At 63.9% G+C, this 21,418-nt stretch overlaps 1 protein-coding gene across 1 annotated transcript; it reads right to left on the bottom strand.

The window, feature by feature from the left end:
• Positions 1-2,159: 2,159 nt before the first annotated feature.
• QSOX1 (quiescin sulfhydryl oxidase 1) lies at positions 2,160-21,300 on the bottom strand. The gene is made up of 12 exons (XM_064515644.1): positions 20,972-21,300; positions 16,778-16,878; positions 13,153-13,201; positions 12,803-12,905; positions 10,356-10,446; positions 9,550-9,695; positions 8,328-8,462; positions 7,800-7,929; positions 4,768-4,890; positions 4,496-4,640; positions 4,182-4,361; positions 2,160-3,654 (listed from the first exon to the last, which is right to left on the bottom strand). Exons 1-12 carry the CDS (start codon positions 21,228-21,230, stop codon positions 2,801-2,803), a joined length of 2,316 nt encoding a protein of 771 aa, XP_064371714.1. The 5' UTR covers positions 21,231-21,300; the 3' UTR covers positions 2,160-2,800.
• Between the last annotated feature and the right edge of the window lie 118 nt (positions 21,301-21,418).

The following is a 21,418-nucleotide window of genomic DNA, read 5'->3' as shown; positions in this document are numbered from 1 at the left end:
AAGCCCCAGCACCCCGCACCCAGGGCCGAGCCCGGGCCGGACCCAAGGACCAACCTGGTCCCGAAGATTAAAACACAAATAATAACGATAAAAAGCAGTCGGCGGGGAGGGGAGCGGGGAGGGGAGCCGCCAGGCAGGCAGCGGGGCTGCAGCAGCCGCCTGGAGCGGGAGGGTGCCGGAGCCCCTGCCCCGAGGCTGCGTCGGTGAGAAGAGCAAAGCGCCCCGGGGGGGTGGCTTTTTGGGCAGAGACCGGTGCACACTCATTGCAGGAGTGAGCCCCGGCCCGCAGCGCTCACCGCGGGCGAAGCCAAGTCCCGCTGAAAAAGGAGTTTTTGCTGGAAGCCCACAGACGGTGCCCCCCCGACCCCGCTCCCCGGGCGCTCATCATCCCCCCCGCACCTGCATTTCTTTGCCCTTCCCCCCCCCCGGCCCTTCCCGTCTGCGGTTTCTGGCCCCTCGCCGGCCTGGCTCTGCCCAGCGCACCCTGATGCCCGGGGGCCCCGTGCCGGCGCCGCGGGGGTTGCACCCGCCATTCATTACAGCACACGGGTGGCTTTGGGGTTTTTTTTGTTTGTTTTTTCCAAGCGCCAACCTGCTGCGGCCGTCGGTGAAGTGCAACAGCAGCGAGCCCCGGGCGCGAGCGATGCCCGCGGGCGATTGCAGCAAGCAGTGCAACCCGCACGTGCAGCCTCCCTGAATAAACACACCTATATACCCCCGCCACGGGGTACGTTAAAGCTGCGCGCCCCGCCGGTCCCTCGCCAGCGGTGCCCGAGGCCACGGGGGGAGGCTGCTGCTGCTGCTGCCCCGGGTGGCCCACGCCAAGGAGATGGCGGCTGCTGTGCAGCGAGTTTGCCAGGTCTCAGCCCGGCGCCGGCGCCGCGGCCACGGGGCATCACCCCAGCCCGCCGCATCTGGGAGACCGCAAAACCCCTCGCCGTGCCCCCTCCCCTGCCCAAACGGCGGAGAGCGGCCCCCCCCCCCCCAGCCACCCAGCGAGTCCCGTGCGGAGGAGCCCCCTACTCACCGGGGCGCTGCGGGGCCGCGGCAGGGAGCCGCCGGCCTGGGGGCCGCTCTCGCCCGCGCCGAGGGGAAGAAAGGGAGGCAGGGAGGGCGGCGGCGCGGCCGAGCACCGCCGGGGGGGCTGCGGGCCGGCCTCGGAGGAAATTAAATTGCACTCGAGGGCAAATGCTATTAGGGAATAGCAAGCGCTCGCAACAGCCCACGGCCATTTAGGTAATTAGCCCGGGCCCCGCTTCCCCCCCACCCCCCTGATGGTTTCGGCACTGCGGAGGGCCCGGGCAGCACCCCCGGCCCAGGAAGCCCCCCGGCGCATGGAGGGCGCGCGAGGATCGGGACGGCCCCAAACAGGATTACGGAAAGTCTATTTGCCCAAGTCGCTTTTCTCCTGCGGCCCCCGCAGCTTTACCCCCCTCAGCCCTGCAAACCTCCCCCGGGGGCTCATCCGAGCCGGGTGGCCCCGCAGCCCCCTCGCCCAGCCCAGCTAAGGGACGTGCCCAAGGCCGTGGCAGCCAGCAGTGGTGGAGCCCGCGGCCGGGGCAGAGGCCGATCCTGCACCGCCCCGCACAGCCGCCCCCGGGCTCCTCTCCTCCCACCTGAGCAGAGTGAAGATATCAAGAAAAAGGCTCCAAATCGGATTGACACCCCCTCTGCCCCCCCTAATAAAGTTTATTATCAGCCGGGCTCTAATCCTTTTAAATCCCCCGCACAGGGGGAAGGGCTGGGATTAGGGGAGGGAGGCAGCGTAATCCCAATGAATTTGTTACAGGGGGATTTAGGCAGCGCCGGCAGAGCAGATGGCCCCAGCCCTGGAAAACAACCATTTTCCTTAATGATTCGTAACAAGGATAAAAGGGCAGGGAGAAACGGGGCCAGGAAGGCAGAGCAGGCCTGCGGGCCGGGCCCCCGCACGCAGCGATGCTCGCAGGCGCCTCCTCCTCCTCCTCCTCCTGGCTGCCCGGCTTTATTTCTCCAGGCAATGTTTTCCCCATGGCTCAGACAGCTCCTGGGCTTCCCAGCACCGCCGGCCGCCTCGGCATCCTGCTCCGGGCTGAGCCAAGCGTGACACCCAGCGCGGGGAAGCGCCAGGCGCAACAAGGCAGATTCACGCGCCAGGGATGAGGCAGTACAGCAGAACCGACGTTGGCAAAAATAATTTATTCCGCTAACACGAGCTGGGAGCGAGCGACTGCGCGGGAGGGCGGGCGAGCCGGGCGCTGCCCTCGGTGCTGCTGGGTACCGTCGCTGCGCCGAGGAGGGGGGAACGCAAAATTAAAATGGGCGTCTGATGGCAGCCAAAACCGAGGACTTTCCCCCGCCGGGGGCGAGGGAGCTGCCTCGCGGGGGCAGGCGGCAGCAGCCCGGCCCCCGGCGCAGCCCGGGGGGGGAACAAAGCGGCACCGGGGATAAACCCCGACCCAGCCCCAGGGCGTTTCTGCGAGGTTTGGCACCTGGGGTGCAGAGCACGCTTGCTGCACGGGGCTCCCTCCCGCCACCCGCCGCCGCTAGTGGTTTAATCCCAAGGGCCTCTCTGCAGGCGGGCAGCTCCAGGGCAGCGCGGAGACCCCCGCCGCCGTCGCGCTGCAGCTCCCACGCTCAGCCGGGCGCCCCAAAACGCAGCGCGCCAAGCCGAGGCGGTGCTGCGTAACACCTCCTTCTGCCCCCGAACGAGCCCTCCTGCGGGCCGGCTGCTGGCGAGGAGGCAGCAAACCCCTTCTGCTACGAATCCGGCCCCGATGCTGTCCCACCACTGGCCAGACCCGGGGCCCCTCGGCCCCGCTCAGGCCATGGGGAAGCCTGGGCGGCCTTTCCGGGAGCGCGTGCGGAGGCGGAAGAAGGTGTACATGCCCAGGAGGCACATGGAGGAGAGGAAGTAGAGCACGATGCACAGGCTGATGTCCACGCGAGAGAAGCCGAGACCCAGCACGCGGAACCACTGGCTCCTTCGCAGGCCGTCCCCGGCCTCCTCTTCCTCGGCCGGGCCGCCCCCGCGGCGCCACGAGCCCAGGCCCCGCTTGTGCGGGCGCTCCCAGCCCGCCGTGTAGTCGAAGTCTGGGGGGCCGCCGGCCGCCAGGCGCAGGGGGATGGTGTCCCTCTTGCTGAGCCGCCGGCGCCGGCCGGCCGCCGCGGCCCTCAGCGCCTTGCTCTTGAAGTGCTGCTCGCTGAAGGAGTCCAGGTCCACGATGTCCTCCTCCGTCTCCCGCGGCTTGGGGTTCATCCGCACGATGCTTGGCCGGCGCAGCTCAGAGGAGCCCAGCCGCTCCGGAGCTCCTGCCTCCCCCTCCGTGCCCTCCTCGTTCAGCTTCTCCGCCTCTCTTTCTTCCTCCTCCTCCTCCTCCTCCTCCTCCTCCTCCTTTTCCCTCTCCACCTCTCTGTCTCTCTCCACCGGCCTGTCGGTGCTGAGCCTCGTGCCCGCTGCCGCTCTCGGCTCCCGGCTCTCCCTGGCCAGGAGGTCCGTGCCGGACTCGGTGTAGTCCGGGTAGATGTTGGCCGGGGAGAAGTGGGCCTTGAGGAAGAGCAGCACGGCTGGCGTGTCCCACGCGTGCACCCCGCCGTCCTCCTTGTGGCACAGGGGACACATGTCCGGCGGCGGCCACTGCAGCTTGGGGAACTTGGGGTCCTCTGTGTCGCTACCTTGAGGAACCGGAGCCGGCAAGGAGGTTAGAGATGCTCCCACCCCCAGCGACGGCAGCGACCGGACCTGGGGCGCCAACGCAGCCTTCACGGGGAATCTCACCCTCCCAAGTGGCTCCCACGCCGGGCTGCGGGATCCCCCCTGCCCAGCGGAGCTGCTGCAGGTCGGCCAAGGGCTGGCTCCAGCCGCTAGGAGCCTCGGCCCGGGCCTCCCCCCACGCTCCCACACCGCCGTCCTCGCTGCTCCATCAGCCTGCAAAGCAGTGCGAGGATCGACATCGCTTCAAGGCCGTGTACGGCTGTATTCCTGGCAGGACGAGACCTCACGGCCTCCCTCCTGCGATGCGACCCGGAGCAAACGCTGCTCCCGGTGCCGCCTAGCAGGAGAGGAGCGCGTGTGCATCGCCTTGCTTCCCTTTTCCTCGGAAAACCACCCCTGCTCCTGTCTCTGGGCTGCAGCCCCTCTCCCCGGGGCCAGCCCGGGGCCTTCCCGCTGGGGCTGACACCCAGCTCCCCCCGCCGCTTACCGGCCAGCCGAGCGTTCACCTCGTTGTGGTGCGACCAGAGCCAGAGGGCCGCCTCCTCCCGGCCCTGCACCTTGTCCATGGACTCGGCGGCCATGGCCTCGAAGTGCTGGGCGCACTCCCGGCAGCCGAAGAAGCTCTTGACGTAGCAGCGCATGGTGCTCAGGACCTCCAGCGGCAGCTCTGGGGGAGGGCAGAGAGGGACGGGGGGCAGCTCCAGACCCAGCGCGCCCACGGCCGCGCCGCCCGCCCCGTGGGGAGCCCCGGCACCGTCCGCGGCCCTGCTCCGAGGCGCTCGCGCCGGTGCTCGCCGTTACCTTTGTCCGGCCCGCCCCGGAGGGCCTGCAGCGTCAGCAGGTGGAAGAGGGTCCAGAGGGAGCAGGGGTAGCCGCGGAAGTGGGGCTCGCTGCCCTGGCAGCCCACCCAGGTCACGTTGGCGGGCAGCACGGCGGGCTGGGAGGCCTGGAGGACAGACGGACACGGGGTGACGCAGCTGGACACTCAAACGAGGGGGGGGGGACGGGGAGCGAGAGGGAGGCAGGAGAGGGGAGGCCCTGCCCCTCGTGGGAGGCCGTGCCGGGGGCCTTACGTCTCCCTTATTCTTCGCGGCCTCCTTCCAGACGTCCCGAGGCAGCTTCGGCTCCGTCCAGTTCCTCAGCCAGCCGTCCAGAGACTGCAGGTAGGTCTGGACGAAGGGGCGCCCGGGGAAGTACTGCCCGAAAGCGAGAGGAGACGCGGGTGAGAAGGGATGCCGGGGCAGCAGCCAGTGCCACAAGACCCCTCATCGGTATTCGAGCCGCCACGGCAGCGAAGGAGGCAGCTCCGCCGGCCCAGAGCTGAGCGCCGAACCTCGGCCCAAGCCCCGCATAGTCAGAGGCATGCAAAAAGCTGCCCTGACAACAAGTCAGCCCCAATCCGATTAGCATCAGCACTTTAAAACCACGAGCGCTGCAGGGAGAAGGGGGAGCCGGCGAGCGCGCACCACTGACGGATGGGCTGACACGGGCGTCAGAGGAGCCGACCCCCACCATGGCCACGGGAGGGCAAGATGCCTTGCAAGGACTGATCTATCCTCCCTGGGCCCAGGGGAATTCAAGCGATTCCATGAATTGCACTGAAAGTCCCAAATTCAGCAGGGGAATTCATCTACAATATGACATTTCTGCTGCAAAACTCAGTTCCTCTCTCCTCCCTGCAGCTTTCAGAGCTTTTACCGCATGATGCATTGCTTTCTAGTCATCGCTTCTTTCCACGCTAAGTTTTTTTTTTCCCCTCTTTGCTTAAATACTTCTTGGAAACGCAACAGTTAAAGCGCAGGCCCTGGTGGCAGCGGGAGGGTGAATTCCCCCAGTCGGAGCGGGCTGCAGCCGCCAGGGCTGGCAGCAATGCTGGTGCCGCTGCTCCGACCCGTGGATGAGAGCGGGAACAGCAGCACAGGCTCGGCATCCCTGGGCTGCCGCTCCCCGCTGCCTTGCGCCTCGTCCCGGGCCCGCGGCGTGGCTGGAGAGCCGCGGCACCCTCCCCGCCGGGCACCCACTGCCTCCGGCCTCCCGCCTGCCTTTCCAGGACGCATAGAGCTTCTCCTCCTCGTCAGACCTGGGTGCTGCAGCTCGCTCTTGGCCAGCAAGGGAAAGGCTTGTAGGGACGGTTAAAGGTGCTCCTCCTCCCTACAGCCCTGGCAAGCTCGTAGCCTTGGCCAGTGCAGCCCCGCAATGTGACACGGCAGACGCCGGAGAGGGGCAACACGACCATCGCACATCTGATGGAAAAACGCAGCAGGCTGCAGGCTCTGACCTCTAATGGGGACCTCATGGGATGGGGCATTTATTTAACGAAACCACCCATGTTCCAGGAAGGGAGAAATATCAAAGGCAATAACTGGTGGCAAGTAGGAGAAGAGATCAACAGGCTTCAGCACAGCCAAGCCGAGTCTATCTCAGTCCTCACCACTTCCTACGCACCTCTCCTCTGCCATGCGTGTCCCCAGCTCCCTGCCTCCCTTCACATGCACGCCCTTCCCGTTGCAGGGAAAGGGACCACCAGCAATGTAAAATCATTATGAAGCTCTAAGCTGAGAACTTCAGACTTATTGCACTAGTGGCTTGTGTTTGGAGCAGCTGACTATTCCTCTCTCCGTGCTCAGAAAGAGCAGGCAGACGTGGGAGCAGGGGTTGCCTTGCACATTGCAGAAGTCTACGCTTGTTCTGAGACCCAGAAGGTCCAAACTGAGTGCAATGCCCTGGGTAACAAATGAGGCAGAAGAGAAAGTAGGCCTGGCTGAGGCAAAGGTCTACCAGGGACCCCGGGCTGGGGCAGCCATGGGAACAGAGCTCTGCCTACACCACTGGTAGAAACATCGTCCAAACACAGCACTCGATAGTAGCAGGCAATTAAACTGCCCAGCTTCTGCTGGCTCAAAGTTTCTCCGCACTGCTGGTGAGCTTGAGTTTTGCCAGCCCCATGGAGGAGAGGGGAAAAAAAAAAAAAAAAGATCTTAAATTAGGCTATTCCAGAGCACAATTCGGAGCAGGAGTCTCTCTCCCCTGACTGTAAAAGGAGCCTGCAGAGATTAACTCCCTAAACTGAGCATTCAAGTCAGGGGATGAGAATTAGGCAGTGCAAACCCCTCTGCTCGCGTCCGTCATCTCTGCCGCCCCTAGCTGGGAATCCGCATTTCTCTTTTGAAAAGACCTTCTGCCTTGATACAGCAACTTCTGCAAACAGAGAGTCCGCTCTGCCCATGGAGAGCTGCAGCTGACTTCTCGTCTGAACCTATCTGGCACCGGCTTTTGGCCGCTGGCCCTCAGCAGGACTCCCGGCCCACCAGAGGAAGGAATCCCCCTCCAGCAAGAATCTCATTCGCAGACTCGACTTGGAGCGAATCGCATCTTTGCCTTCTGTCGAATAAAATCGCCCAAGCTTCTTAAGCAACCTCATTGCCTCGGGTCACCGCGGGCAGGATCACGGGCACGACCGTCACATGGCCGCCTGGAAGGGGGCAGGAAGAAAATACCGCGAGCTTGACTAACTGTGGGCGGACGGCAGGGCACGAGCGAGGCCAGCTGCAGAGCCGCGGCTGCAGAGGGCTCTGCTGGGACGAGGACGGCAGGGGAGGCCACCGCCGCGGCCCGGGAAGTGGCGAGGGACTCGCCAAGCGACAGGAAGCGCAGCTCGCATCAGAGGCCGCCGCGCTCGGCTGCCTACGCAGGGCCGCGAGCACAGCTTTCGCTATCAGCCCCGCGGGGACGCCGTCCACATCCTGCATTTACATTTAACAGTATAAATAGATGCACAGAAATGCAGATAGTTCCCGTATCAATACCGAAAAACAACAGCTACGGCCACGGCTCAGCACAGGGACTTGACTTGTGCCCACGGGATCTCACCGGGACGTTTGGCCTGCTGGATGAAGGCGACCCCGGAGATCCAAATTCCTGTCCCAGACTTGGCTCCGAGTGACCAACGGCTAAGTCATTTGCCGTACTCTTAATACCGGCTGGCCTCGTTGCAAGCATAATTCACCCGCTTGAGCAAGAGCGGGTCAGACCAGCGCCGCATACAGCGGCAGGAGGCCAGCACGCCCTGTTCCTCCCCCCGAACGAGGCCACCGCCGCTCCTCACCTTCGCCAGCAGCGCCACGTAGCACTTCAAGGCTGACAGCGTGGCCCCCGACAGCACAGCGGCCCGGGGGACCTCCACCCGCAGTGAGTAGTGAAGCGCAGACTCCAGGTCGGCCATGTACACCTTGGAGCTGGGGAAGCAGGACAACACGCACAACGGGCCGTGAGCGTTTTACTCGACCAAAGGCAGCTTTGTACCCCGAGGGACCTGGCTGCACGGAGGAGAATTTTCTTTGCAATAGCGATATGGGGCTTTTCCTGGGGGGAAGGGCATGGTCCCGGCCCGTTGTCGACTCACCGAGGAGCCACCTTCGCTCTGCTGCTTGCACAGCCCTGCACGGACACGTTCCGTCCTCCTGCCCCCACCTGCCCACCCCAAAGCCTGTCTGCCCCAGCTTCCTGCAGCCCCGAAATGACTGAGCCGTGGGCTTGCCCGGCTCACACGGCACCAGCACCTTGCCCCTTGAGAAGAGGCCAGTGCAGGGGCTGCGTGCATGTGGGGGCCATGCAAGGATGAGGGGGCTCTCACTGGTCAGCGTGCTTCGGCTGGGATGCGGTGGTCACATTGGAAGTGCTGGAAGTCACGTTCAGCTTGTAAGAGCCTCGGGTCACGCCAGAGAGCGTCCTCAAGTAGTAGGTGTAGAAGGAGCGTGCCTCCATGTGCCTGCGAGGAAGGGGAAGCCGTGAGCGAGATCTCTCTCCACCCCAAAGGGCTGCTGACCATGACGAGGAGGCAAATGAGACCCAAGACTTTGAGGTGGAACAGCAACTCCCAGCCTGGTGTAACCACTCTGCGACCCCTCACGCTCTGCCGAGGACATCTCCACTCCCGCACGCAGGATGATTAAAGCTCTCCGTCCCCCCCCAGCAGCAGGTATCTTGGCACACAACCCATAGCAAATCTCTTCTCGCAGGAGCCGAGGTTGGGACGCCCCAGCCACCAAGCCCTCCCCAGCACCCTAGAGGAGAGGAGGGTGTTGGGGCCAAGGAGGCCTGCAGGGAGGAGGGCGTCCCCGGGAAGCGCACCCGGCACTTCGGCAAGACTGGCAGGCAGCAGCGGGAAAGCCCAGGGGATGCAGGCAGCGCGGAGCTGTCTCTCGCAGGCTGGTGCTCACCCGCAAGCAGATGGCGGAAAGGCAGCTTCATCACAAGCAATTTTCCCCTCCGCCAGCTCCGTGGCGAAGGAACAATAGCTCTGCTCCGGGCAGAGCTGGCATCCTTCCTCTCGCCGCCTCTCCCCCTTCCCTCACCCGCCGCCATCCCCCGCAGCATCCCCTTGTGCCTCCCACGCCAAGCAGGTCTGCAAGCCCTGCTCCTCCCCCAGGGAAACATCCCCTCTCCCTGGCGCGGTGGCACCGAGGGCCGCCCCCCCGCACCCTTCGCGGGGCGGTCACATGTGGCCCGGCGCTTCCCGGCCCCACCAGGCGCCTCGCTGCCCGGCCGGCCCCGCGTCAGCGGCCCGCCGAGGCACCATCTGGCCGCTTCTCGGCGTGCCATTCAGCGGCAGGGCTGCTCGAGGGAGCGAGCGGCCCATTGTTCCCCGCCAGCCGCTCAGAAGCGGCCATTGTCTGCCTCCTAATGAACTTTTCTGCAATTAGAAAACCATCAGGGAAGAGCAGGGAGATGGGGAGAGGGTCAGGCACAAGCCTGGTACCCTGCCAGGTTTGGGACGCGGCAGATTTATCCGTCAACCGGCAGGGCAACTGGTGGAGACGGAGCCAGGACCCTCCCCTCCGCGTCCCCGGACTCACACGGGCAGGCGGGAGAAGGACCCATTGCTAAGGAGCAGGTAGCCAGAAGGGAAGGTGGTCACGCCAAACTTCTTCACCAGCTCCTCCTCGCTGCTCAGCACCCTCCTCACGGCGATGTTCTCGTACTGCAGCATGTCCAGCGTCACCTGCAACCCAAGGAGCTCCCAGGTCAGGCGGGCCAGGGAGCAGGACATCCCAGCTCTGACTGCACCCGGTTTCTCTCCGTGGCGGAGAGGAACACCACAGGGCTGTTTAGCACCTTATACAACACCTCATGCATTCAAAGCAGCATGCGAACATAAGCAAAGCCTCCCCGACTGCCTTGAGAGGTGGGGAGGTTGCAGGAAGAGGCCAGGCCCAAGCCGTGGCAGGGCAAACCCAAGAATCCCTGGCCCTTGGCCCCGTGCCCAAATCACACCGCGTCCAGGAAAGCTCACTGCTACACTCCGGCTGGGAGAGGCCGGGGTGAGGGCAGAGCCTGGTGCCTCTAGGGCAGAGCTAGTGATTCGCAAGCCATGGTGTGAAAGGAGAGCTTGTTTTCTGCTCGTTGGCTTTGTGCTCAAAGCAGGAGCTCCTGCGCGTGTTTTCAGAGGCCTTTCTGCGAGCAGCCCCCTCGGTCCAGGGCCCCTGTCCCCTCCTGGCCTGCTTGTTTTCAGAAGGACAACGCAACACCACTTGGGATTTCCCCACCCCTGCCAAACGTGCTCGGGAGTTACTAGGCAGGACTGATAGGACTGCGGACGTCAATATATACACTGGGGACACCAGCTTAAACAGAAAGGCAGGATAAACGCAGCCGTACCCACCTCTCGGCCCACAAAGGAGTCGCTCTTCTCAAAGATCAGCGCCAGGTACTTGACGTTGTTTCTCTGGAAGAAGCCGCGGACCTCCTCCGCGCTGCAGGATAGAGCAAGAGTGAGCGGCAGCGCGCACCAGGGCTGCGGGACATCCCCGCAGGGTGCCTCCTGCCAGCACGCATCAGCTTGGCAACGCGGGCGGATGTTCTGCCCTCTCACATGAAAGGAGCTCAGCCCTAATCTGTGGGGATTTGTCACGGGATGTCGATGCTGGGTTCAGCTTTGCTGAGCTAACAGTTTCTCCCCGCTCAAGTTTCCAGCCCAATTTTCTGCTCTGGTTCATGGGTTCTGTGAAGACCTGCCAGGGCCAGCCAAGGAGGCAGAAAACACAGCGAGGCTACGGAGAAGGGAGTTGCATGCTCACCCAAGGGAAAAATAAGGCAAAGAATGTGAACCAGCGTTTCTTTCCTACGATGCCAAGACAAGCCCAAAGCCTGACCGCTGCTCTGGGAAAGCCAAACGCTGTTTGGCTCTCCAGGGCCAAAGAGGGGCACGGAGCCAGAGGGGGCAAGCGCAGAGGTGGTCCCCGCCAGCGTCCCCTCTGCGAGAGGCACGCCAGCCTGTCCGCCGACACAGGGGAGGCCCCCCTGGGGCCGGCCATCGCCTGGGCAGCAAAGCGGCCATCTGCGTCTGGCAGAGACAACTTGGACTCCGCACACTGTATAATGAATGAAGAAAACCCTTTCTCAGACAGGGCAGAAAAAAGCCGCTCTGCGGTCTAATGACACAGATGCTGGTGTTGGCTGCTGGCACCATCTCGCTCCATTGCCAGCTGAGCGCTGGCTGTGCTCGGCACAGCAGGGCGGCGGACACCGCCACGTCCCTGCCCCGCGCCCAGCCCAGGCACCGCCTGCTCTAATTCAGCCCAGGCTAACAAGCAGGCTCATTAGGAGACACGCAAGAGACAACAAAGTAACCCAGGGAGACACACGAAACCGGCAGCTCACAGCTGCCTGGCTCAGAAAGTCGCCCATCCTGTCCAGGCCACGTCCTAGCATCTTGTTCGATCCTGGACATCATGGCACGAGTCTCTCGCACGCCAGGTGATCAGTTCGGCTTGTACCTCGGGCACGTGTCAGCACCAACCGCTCACCTCAGTCCCCATGTCACCTTCCTCACCTACCGCCAGCACCATGTCAACACAACCCCTCCAGAAACGACATTAAGTTGCATCTCCATTGTGTAGATCCTGTCACTTCTGCTAGGAGCCTGAGCCCTACTGCCTTTATCGCTACAAGCTACCTTCAAACCAACAGTGGTTTCTCCCCCTGACACCGCAGTGGTTCTTCTCTGAAGCACTCCTAGCCTGAACACCTCTTCCCCAAGCACGGGGAACCAGCAGCAGCTACAGCGCTGCAGGCGCTGCCCTACCAGACCTTGCGCTACAGCCCGAAGGCTGCCGTAGCCAACGGGGAACAGCTCTGCTGTCAGGCCAGCGCAGTCTCTGGGCCCTTCTCACCTTGCAGACCTCCACCAGGGATTCTTCCCTCCACCCTGACATCCCCCCTAAGCGTTCCCCATAGCCGCCTGCCTTTAGCTGCTCCATAGCTCTACTCTGTCCCTGCACTTTTCTCTCCTAGATGACAATACATCAAATGTTTCACCAAAGTCCAGAGATCAGGTCTATCACACTTCTCACATCTAGAACAACTATCAGTTACCTTATCACAGAAAGATATCCATTCAGTCCAGCACTGCCTGTTATTGGCAAACTGATGTCCTAGTTTTCCCCTATTTTCCACGTTCCTCCATTTTTTTTAATGAGTTTTTTTTTCTGTTAAAAATGCATACATGAGGCTGTAAATGGCTCTAACCTTGCCAGACCACTTGTGTTCCCCCTGGAACGTGGGTAATAGAGTAGCTACTCTGCACTCACTTTTGGCTCAGGACTTTCACTGGAAACCCCCCCTTCACTACCCAAACTACGCTTCCAGCTGCCAGTTCCTCCCAAGACCCAGAAAGGGCGTTATCCAGTGATTCCCAGCTAAACGCACTTGTTCTACCTGTGGCATGGCCGTTTCTGTCCCCTCCTTCCCAAGAGCCGCCCTACTGCTCCATCTCCAGAGTCAGAGGCAGGAAAGCACAGACGAAATTTGTGCTCTGTTCCTGCCCACCCCTCGATCTGGGCTCATCCCAGCCCCCAGAGGCAGGTCTCTGTTTCTCTTTTCTTCCTCACGGTTGTCCACCTGGCTGAAAAGCCTGGTGAGATGTTTGCAAGAGGCCAGACACCCCATTCACTCCTTTCTGGGGCTTTCAGCCTCTCATCACCCCTCTCTGTGCCGGCGTCTCTCTGCTCTTCACGGGACCATTCCCAGTGGGCTGCCAGGAGCCATCCCTCCTTCCCAGCGCCCAGCCCCACATCCCATGCGTGGCCCCGGGCCGGCGGTCACCCCTACCTCGCCGGCTCCAGCGGAGGACAGGCGGGCGGCCAGGCATCCTGGCTCTGCTCCAGGTGGGTGATGATGCTGTGCCTCAGGTCCTGGACGGTGCTGCTGGGATCTGTCAGAGGGGACGAGACATGGACGGTCAAGCCCAGGGAAGCTGGACTCAAAGGCCGAGCAGCTCGTCCCAGGCAGGCGGGAGTGCCGGGCTGAGCGTCCTCCCAGGGCTGCCAGCTTCACCCCTGCCCTGACGGCCCAGCTGGGGAACGCCGTCCTCCTCCGTCCCGAAGGCATGGGGGCCGCAGGGACTGCAGCAGGGCCTTTCACACCCAGGGTAAAAAGCCGCCGGGGCTTTGAATACTCACTAGCAATCCTGATCCCATCTTCCGCCTTCTTGGAAAAAGCTCTGAAAAACTGAAAGGAAAGGAAAAACAAGAGAAAGTTGGAGAGAGGGCAGCTGGACAGGGGGCAGGAGGACAGCCCAGCCCAGCCAGCAGGTTGCCTGCCAGGTGCAGCTCTGCCTCTCCACCTTGCTGCCTCAGTTTCCCCACTCTCCCCAGGAAGCACCTGGGCTCCCTCACAGTCCTCAGCTTATCACCTTCTAGGGCCCATTTGGCACGAGATGAAGCCACAGATCTACCGACAGCTCTTCTAGGTGCATCCAGACCAGTCATTAAGTCAGAGCCTATCAATCGGCAGCACACACTGGTTGAGGGACTCCCAGCCGCAACCCCGCGCAGTGCCCGCCACCTCCTCCCTCGCGCCTCCGCACTGGCACATCCTGGCTCGCGGGGCAAACACCCACCCCAGGCGGTGGCACAGGGCGTCCCCACGCTCCCTGCCAGCCTCCACCAGCCACCCCAGAGAGCCCCAAGGGGTCTCCACTGGCATAGCCAAGCTGAGAGACCTCGAGGACGAGGCGCGAGGCAAAAAGCTACAGCCGACAAAGCCCGGGGCGAGCTCGGGTGCACGAAGGGCTCAGGAAACAGGGAGGAGAGCCAGAGGCAAGGAAGGCCTTAGGAAAGGGAGGAGCCACTGCCTTGTCTCCTACGTCTCCGTCAGAGCCCAGGCCCTGCCGCGGCTGGGCTGGACAGACCTGTGGTCCAGCCACACATTGGACAGGCTCTGGTCCCCGCTCCCATGCCTGGCTCGCTGCCCGAGGGCTGTGGCTCTGGGCCCGGCAGCCCCAGGGCGAACGGGCTGGGAGAGCGGCATGCCTGGGTGAACCGGCTCCTGCCGAGGGGGACGCCGGCCGGCACAAAGGACGGATGCTGGCCGGCTCTGCACGGATGCTGGCCGGCTCTGCATCCGTCTCACCCGCCCGGAGGGGAGGGATGCAGACACGGGGCCAGGAGCAGAGCCACACCTTGACCGAGTGCAGAGGAGACACTCCCAAGGGACCCAGAGAGGCAGCCAAGACCCTCCTGGTCTTGCAAACTGTTGACTCTCTGCTTCAGAGCCTTTAAAAAGGGGAAGCAAAGGTTTGATCCCGGCTCTGCATGGGGTGCTTCCTGCCCAAACTGCCTGCTGCACCCGATCCCAGCCTCCCACGACGGCTCCGCTGCAGGTGGCAGAGCCGGAGCAGCGCAACCCGATTGCATCAGCCGCCTGTTTGCTTGGCAGGCTGGGCTGGGAGCAGGCGCTGTTTGCCGAAGGTGCTCGGGTCTGAAGGAGAGGGGAGGAAGACGGGACAAGGCAAGCGACTCCTCGGCGCTGCCACATCAGCACGTATTCCCAGACTGGGAGACGTTTCTGTAAACATCCAGGCAGAGGCATCTGGGGCGAGGAGGCAACCAGGCACGTGTCCAGGGCGGGAGACTGGCTTCAGCCCCGCTCCAGCGCCTGCCTCAGGAGGAGGCTCAATGAACGCATCCATCCCTCCCGGGCCCCTCGCTCAGGCGCTGGGGTGTCCCAGGCAGCGGGCAGAGGCAGAGGCGGCCCCGCGAGCTGCCGACACTGGCCACCACACAGGGAGGGGAGCCCGGACCCCAAGGGGTCTGGGGCGCTCGCAGCGGGCCTGGCGCAGGGTGCTCGGGAGCCGTGGGTACCTGCTCCTGTGGCCGTGCTGGGCACGACAGGAGCTGCCCAGGCGCACGACCGCCCTCGGGTGACCCTGCGTGCTCCCCTCCGTGCGCTGAGCAGGATAAAGGCAATGTTCACCTTCCTTCCCAAGGCCCTAACAGCTCCCCTGCCCGGCAGCACCCCAGCTCTGATCCCCACCCGACACTTCTCACCACAGCTCCCAGTGCATAGCTCTTTCCCAGCGGAGAAGGAAATGAGCTGGCTTTTTGCTGCTGCAGAGAGCACAATTTTTGCAGCAAGGTTCTGCAAAATCCCCGTGAACCCAGAAGAGGAAGGGAAGGGCCGAGAGCGTTTTGCCGTGCTGTAGTTAAGGCTGAGGGAGCCCAGTCCTGGCGGGGCTCTGCTGAGGTGCATGCAAGGGGCACTAGCAATCAGAGCCAGCAGCACGTGTGCACTTGCACACAGCGGTTTTGGCTAGCGTAGACGAAGCCAGAGGTTTCAGCCTGGTGAGACTCCAGCCAACTGATCCTCAACTAACCCAGGCTTTACTGAATGGTCCAAGACGTGACTGCTGCCCGTCGTGCTACAGGAACATGCTCTGGGTCAGAGCTTCAAGAGCCAGGTCGAGTCTCAAAGCCCAGAGAACAGCTCAACCGGCGCCGAGCACCTACCCGGCTCCTGCCGAACGCAGGAAACATCCTCGCCAGTTACGGGGACGGAAACCGCGCAAGCGCCTCATGCCAGGCCCTCCGAGCAGCCCGGCAGGCCGGCGCAGAGGAAACGCCACGGCGGGGCTGAGCAGCACCGCCAGGCACGTGCGGGCTCCCGTGGACACCAGCTCTGCAAAGGAATTCTTGGATGCGGCGCTGGCTCCGTGCCACAGAGCCGCAGCGCCAGAGGCGTTTTGTATCACCAGACGCCTCGTTCCCCTCTCCCATACCAGTGCAAAAGCAACCACGTGCCCTCCCTCAGGCTGGACTGGATCCAGGCGCCTGCTTCCCTTTGGAGAGGAGCATGGGGCTGGAGAGGCCCGCTGGGGACGCAAGGGGATGGCGAGGAAGGCCCTACTCTTCCTCCCCGCGATCTTGGGGACAGCTCCTCACGGAGACACCCCAAGACTGTGCAAGGACGGGAATTCAAGCAGAGGACATTTGACATTTGCCTCGTACTGATCTCTTGGCACACATCTCCGAACTCCAAGCACAAGAAAGAGTTAACGATTAAACCCCTATCTCCCTCCTTTTCAAGGCAATCTCAGTTTCCACTTCTCACTTAATAGCTATCCTGCTCGCTGTGTCACCTCTCATTAGATAGGTATCTTGGGTTCTGTGGCTTTACTGCTTGTGTTGGACCAGGCCTCTGTTTGCAGTGGGAAACACTGAGATCCTATATATTTACACAGCTAAGCTGCCGGGTGCAGGATCAAGGGGTGGCACTGCGCCCTGCCAGCCAACAACAACAGAGCCACCGGTCGGGGACGTTCCCAGGCGAGCTGCTCCAGAGCACACCCCCGCAGCACCCGCGCGGCCCAGGGGAGAGCTGCGCGCAGGGCCTGACACGGCCCCCGGGCCAGCTCCGCGGTCTTTCCTTGCAAAGGAAATACGCAGCCCAGAAGCCTGCATGTGCAACTGCCCTCTGCCTCCCCCAGCCCTTGCTGCAGTCTCACTGGGGCCATTTCAGATCCAGGTTTCCAAGTCTCTCATCGGTCCTAGGAGCAATCACGTCTCTACATTTTGTTGCAAAGACACGCTTCAGTTTTCCCCTCCTTGCAGGCTGCACCTCAGCAGCAGCCCCGCTTCGGGGAGGGCAAAACAACCGCAGTCTGCAAAGCCCCAAAGGGAATATTTTGGTGCAAGGCTGCTAATCTGACCGAGCGAGAAAAGGATGGCTCAAAAGGAAAAGCCCTGGGGAGCAGGGCGCTGAGAAGGGCCTCCCCGTCCCGGCCGGCCCCCAGGGAACAGACCTCACCTTCAGCGTGGGGAAGCCGGTTATCCCGAAGTCCGCGCACACCTGCTGGTTAGCCTCGTCGGCGCAGTCGAGGGCAGCGATCATCACGGCGGGCCTCCACTCTGCGGGGACAGAGGGACGCGGTCAGCGCAGCCGCAGAGCGCCGGCGGCACGAGGAGGGCTCGAGCACAGGCCGAGTGCCCACACAGGGCCGAGCAGGGAGTCCCAGCCGCCGCAGCCGGGCCCTGCCTGGGGGAAACGTCGGGCCTCCGGCTGTGGCCCTGGGAGCCGGCCGAGGAGCCCCCAGAGCCCGGGGCAGAGCATCCCCAGCTCCCTGTCGCAACAGCAGGGCAGATCAGCACATCGCCCAGGGCCACACCATCTCCGCACCCACTGGTTTCTCCCGCGGGTGCCAAGACCCCACACGTCTGCATTGTGCCCTCCCGAAGGAGCGCGAGGGAAAGCATGTCCGTGCCGGTGCCAGGGGGCACGGGGCCAAGCCAGAACCGCTAATCCCTCTTCCATAAACACTTCTTTGCAGGGCTGCAAAGCGCTGGACGCCGGCTGGCTGCACGTCTCCCTCTGCTCATACGCCAAGGCCCGGCCGTGCCAGGCTGGCGCGAGGGTCTGTCCCACTCCGCATGCAGCCTGCGCACGTGGGAGCTCGGACATCTCCGTCCACGCTGCTGCCTCCTCCCCGTGCGCACAGACCCCTGCGGGAGGCCTGCTTAAGCACGCCGCGTCCCGTCTTGCAGCTCGGTCTCCTCCCTCGCCTCCCGGGACTCAGGGGGTTTCCTCCAAGACGATGTCTCCCTGGAAAAACCCATCCTCGAAAAGCCTGATCCAGCTTCTTGCTGCCGCCAGAGCCCCGCGGGCCCCCAGGCTGAGGGTGGCTGAGAAGCAGCCGCTGGAGGAGCAGCGCCAAGGGAGCAAAGTCCAGCCCGCGCCCTCGGGGAGGCGGCAGGGGAGGCTCCCTCCCTCCGTGCCGGGCCGGGGCAGCAGCTCCCACCGCTCGCGTTACAGCCTGCTCCCCGTGACGCAGGAGCTGAGCCCGGGAGCCGGAGGCAATGGCTGCAGGCCAGGCGACCCAGAGGAGCACGGCCAACCCGGTTCTTCCAGCCACCACATCCGGGATGCCGCACAACCCGCCTCGCTCTGCTTCCAGCCAGGTAACCCATTACCGCGGGTCAGAAAGCAACCGGCACCTCACAGCTGGCCGGCATGACGTGATCAAACGCCAGCAGAGACTGCTCCAGGGCACCAGGAGCCCAGCTCCAGGGGTCTGCAACATCAGGGAGAGCCCCGGCCCCCCGCGGTACCAACCCCGGAGCTGCTACAGAAATGGCACTGGCAGGGCTGCGTCTGAGAGAGAGCTCTGTGCGTCTATTGCTTGAAGTAAGCTCCAGAAAAAGGGGCTGAAAATGGGCTTGGGAAGCCTCCAGGGTCCCTCCAGCCCACGCTACCACCCAGCAGTGCCTGATCCCAGCAATACGAGGGGATGCCGGCGAGGCAGGCACCGCTCCATATGGTCCTCATCACCTATCTCACCCTCCATCCCTCCTCCTGCAAAGCAGGAACGCTTCCCACAGACCAAATGCTTCAAGCGCCTGGCTGGGTATTGCTACAGAAGTGCCAAGGCCAAAGCTCTGCTTGCAGACGGTCACCCTACAGCTTCTGAAGCCATCGGGGCAACAAAGCCACCAAGGGCAACCCAGGGAGTCACCAGTCCAGCCCACGGTGCCATCTGCCCAAAAACGCTGGGAACCTCCACAGCTAGTCAAGGCTTGATTTGGCCCCAAATTGCACCAGGCCTGCCAAGATACGATTCTCGGTGTTTCGGGCCCTATTTTTTGAGTGGCAAAAGTAAAGGGAAAGCCACGCGAGGTGGAGGCAGGCTTTGCGTGCCCTGGTTTCTCAGCCGGCTGCGAGCTCTGCCCGGGCACACCGCCTGCGGCTGCAGCCACCCGCCTTTCCAGTCTGCCGGGCTGCCAGCCTGGCCTCGCTCCTCGCCTGCAGCACCTCCTGCCCAGGGCCTTCCCGACGCTGCGGGAAGAGGCACGGGGCCGAGCAGAGCCGGACATCGCCGCCAGGAGAGGGGAGGGATTGATAACCACAGCCCAGAGAGAGCAGATATCACAGGCTCCTGCCTGTCTAACCCCAGACCAAGGGCACAGACAATAACCAAGGGAGCAACTCAAAGCCACGCCAGTGACGCTATAGCAAAATTATCCCCAAGAGATGTGCAGGGAAAGGAAAAGATGTTTATAAGGATGGAGATGGTCACCTAGGGCAGACAAGAGCAAATTACAAGGGATACAAGGACCCGCGCCTCCAAACTTGGCCTCGTAGGAGTCAGAAGACCAGCTCATCCCATGCCAGCCCACGTCTCGCCAGCCATCACGGACGCTCCTGGTGCAGGTCCCGAGCGGGAGCAGACAGGGCGGTGAGGAAACACCCCCATTTGCACCTCTCCCCAGTTGGGCGGCAACGAGTCGCCTTTCTGCCCACGATGCTGTGACATGGAGTTGCAGAGGGACCAGGCCTCTACCGTTGAGCCTCCCCAAGCGTCAGACATCATGGGCCTGGCACTTCCTCTCCCACACCCAATGCGAGCATCCAGGCGTGGGATCTCTGCTCTTAAACCATCCCAAGCAGCTTCTCTCGCCCTGTCCTCCCCCAACAGAGCCTACTCTGGTCCCTAAGCATGCAACCTCCAGCAAATAAATCTTGGCTTTCATGGCTTTCCCAGACCTTTTGCAGCCTTACAACGCCAGGCCCCATCCCTGGGTCTGCTCTTGGCCTCTCCACAGCTCCCCCCATGCCTCTTCCTACCCCAAGGCACCTCTGTCTCCCAGAAAAAGAGTGGCAGACCCCTGCCAGGTCCCTACTCCCTGACTTCAGCTGGGCAGCATGGGAGGAAGCAGTATAAGAGAGAAACGAAGAAAGCAGGCAAGAAGGCATTTCAGCCGGCAGGCTCTGAAAGCCAGTGGGAAAATGGAGACAAAACTTCTGAAATGGTTCCTTTCTCTGCTGGAAGAAACAAGCCAAAGTAGGGCCTCTCCTTCAGAGCAGGGAGGGGGGGGGGGGCCGCACTGGCACCCGAACCCATTCATGTGGGAGCCTACAAGAGGTCAGGACCACCTGGACCATCCGGTTTGAAGGTGGCAACACACAGGAGTCCCTGCGAGATCCCTACTAGCCCTGCGGCAGGCGAGGAAGGGCACCTCTTTCTTCCCAGCCCAGGCTAGATATTCCCCAAAAGCCAGCTCTCCAAGCAGCGACTCTTCCCGCTGCCTGATCGCTGGTGCCCAGGGAGGCCTGGGCACCACATAGCTGATGGGGCCAGCACTGGGGGAACTGGATCACCAGGCTAAACCCCTTCAAACACCAGCTCTGGGGGTGGCTGGAGGCGAGACACGCTCCACGGTACTCATCAGCACGTGGCTCCCACAGGTCATCAGAGAGCCAGCGTCCTCCCAATTAAGCCCAATCCTGCAAAAATCCACCTCGGGGAAGAGCAAGCGACTCCTTCCATGCACTCCAACCAGCACACGGCCCCCATGGCGGCTTCCTGACCCACCTTCCACCGGACCAGGCGCACCCCGGGCAGCGCCAACGCGCAGCAGCCGTGCTGCGCCGGGGCCTGGCTCGCGGTCCCGGGGCACCGACTCTGGCTCGACGGGAGGCAGCGAGGGGCTACGTCCGAGGTCAGCTCGGCCGCCCCACCGCGAGCTCCGTCCAGCTCAGGCGCTGCAGAGCCAAGGGCCGTCGCCTCTCGGTGGTGTCGCCCACCCCACCGCGTAGCATCCCCAGGCGCAGCCCTACCCAGCCGGTCGTCACCGGGAAACCCCCGCGAGCACCGACCCGGCGCTGCGGCGCAGGTGCCGCCCGGCCCCGGCCGCCCCAGCACGGCTCTGCCGGTGATTCACGGGCGACCGCGGCGGCTCCTGCAGCGCCCGGCCGCAGCCCGGCGGGCCGAGGGCTCGGGCCTCCCGCATCCCCGCAGGATGCTAAAATGGCCGCGGCGGGCTGAGGCACCGGCCCGCGCAGCCCCGAAGCGGAGGGACGAGGAGGAGCGAGGCGCCCACAGCGCAACCGGCCGCCGAGCTGCGCCGGGCGGCGCTCGGGGCCCTCCCGGGGCGGGGGCGAGACCCGCCGCCCCCCGCGACGCCGAGGGGGCCGCTGGGGGGGCCAGGCCGGGCGGGGAGGACTCACCGCGGAGGTCGGCGGCCAGGGCCCGCCATGTGGGCGCGAAGTGGACGCAGTGGCCGCACCAGGAGGCGAAGAACTCCACGGCCCAGGCGCTGGGCGAGCGCAGCAGGCGCCGCTCCGCCGTGCCGGCCCCCAGCAGCTCCAGCGGGTCGCGGGGCGAGTAGAGCCCGCGCGGCCGCGCCGCGGGCAGCGCCAGCGCCAGCAGCAGCAGCGCCGCGGGCCACCGCCGCCCGCCGCCGCCCCGCGCCCACCGCCGCCGCATCGCCCGCCAGGCCGCTGCCGGCGCCGCCCGCCGCCCTTTAGGGCCGCGCCGCCCGGGGGCGGGACGGGGCGGGGACGGGCCCCCGCGGCCGCCCCCCCCCCCCCCCCCCCCGCTCGGCCCCGGCGCCCGTGGGGAGGCCGCTGCCCTGAGCTCGGCCGGGGCGGCCCGCGGCCCCGCGCCCCGAGGGC

Source organism: Dromaius novaehollandiae, chromosome 8, assembly GCF_036370855.1.
Source record: "Dromaius novaehollandiae isolate bDroNov1 chromosome 8, bDroNov1.hap1, whole genome shotgun sequence".
Taxonomy (NCBI): domain Eukaryota; kingdom Metazoa; phylum Chordata; class Aves; order Casuariiformes; family Dromaiidae; genus Dromaius; species Dromaius novaehollandiae.
Note: the sequence above shows the minus strand (reverse complement) of the source record. Positions and strands in the feature narration are given on the sequence as shown.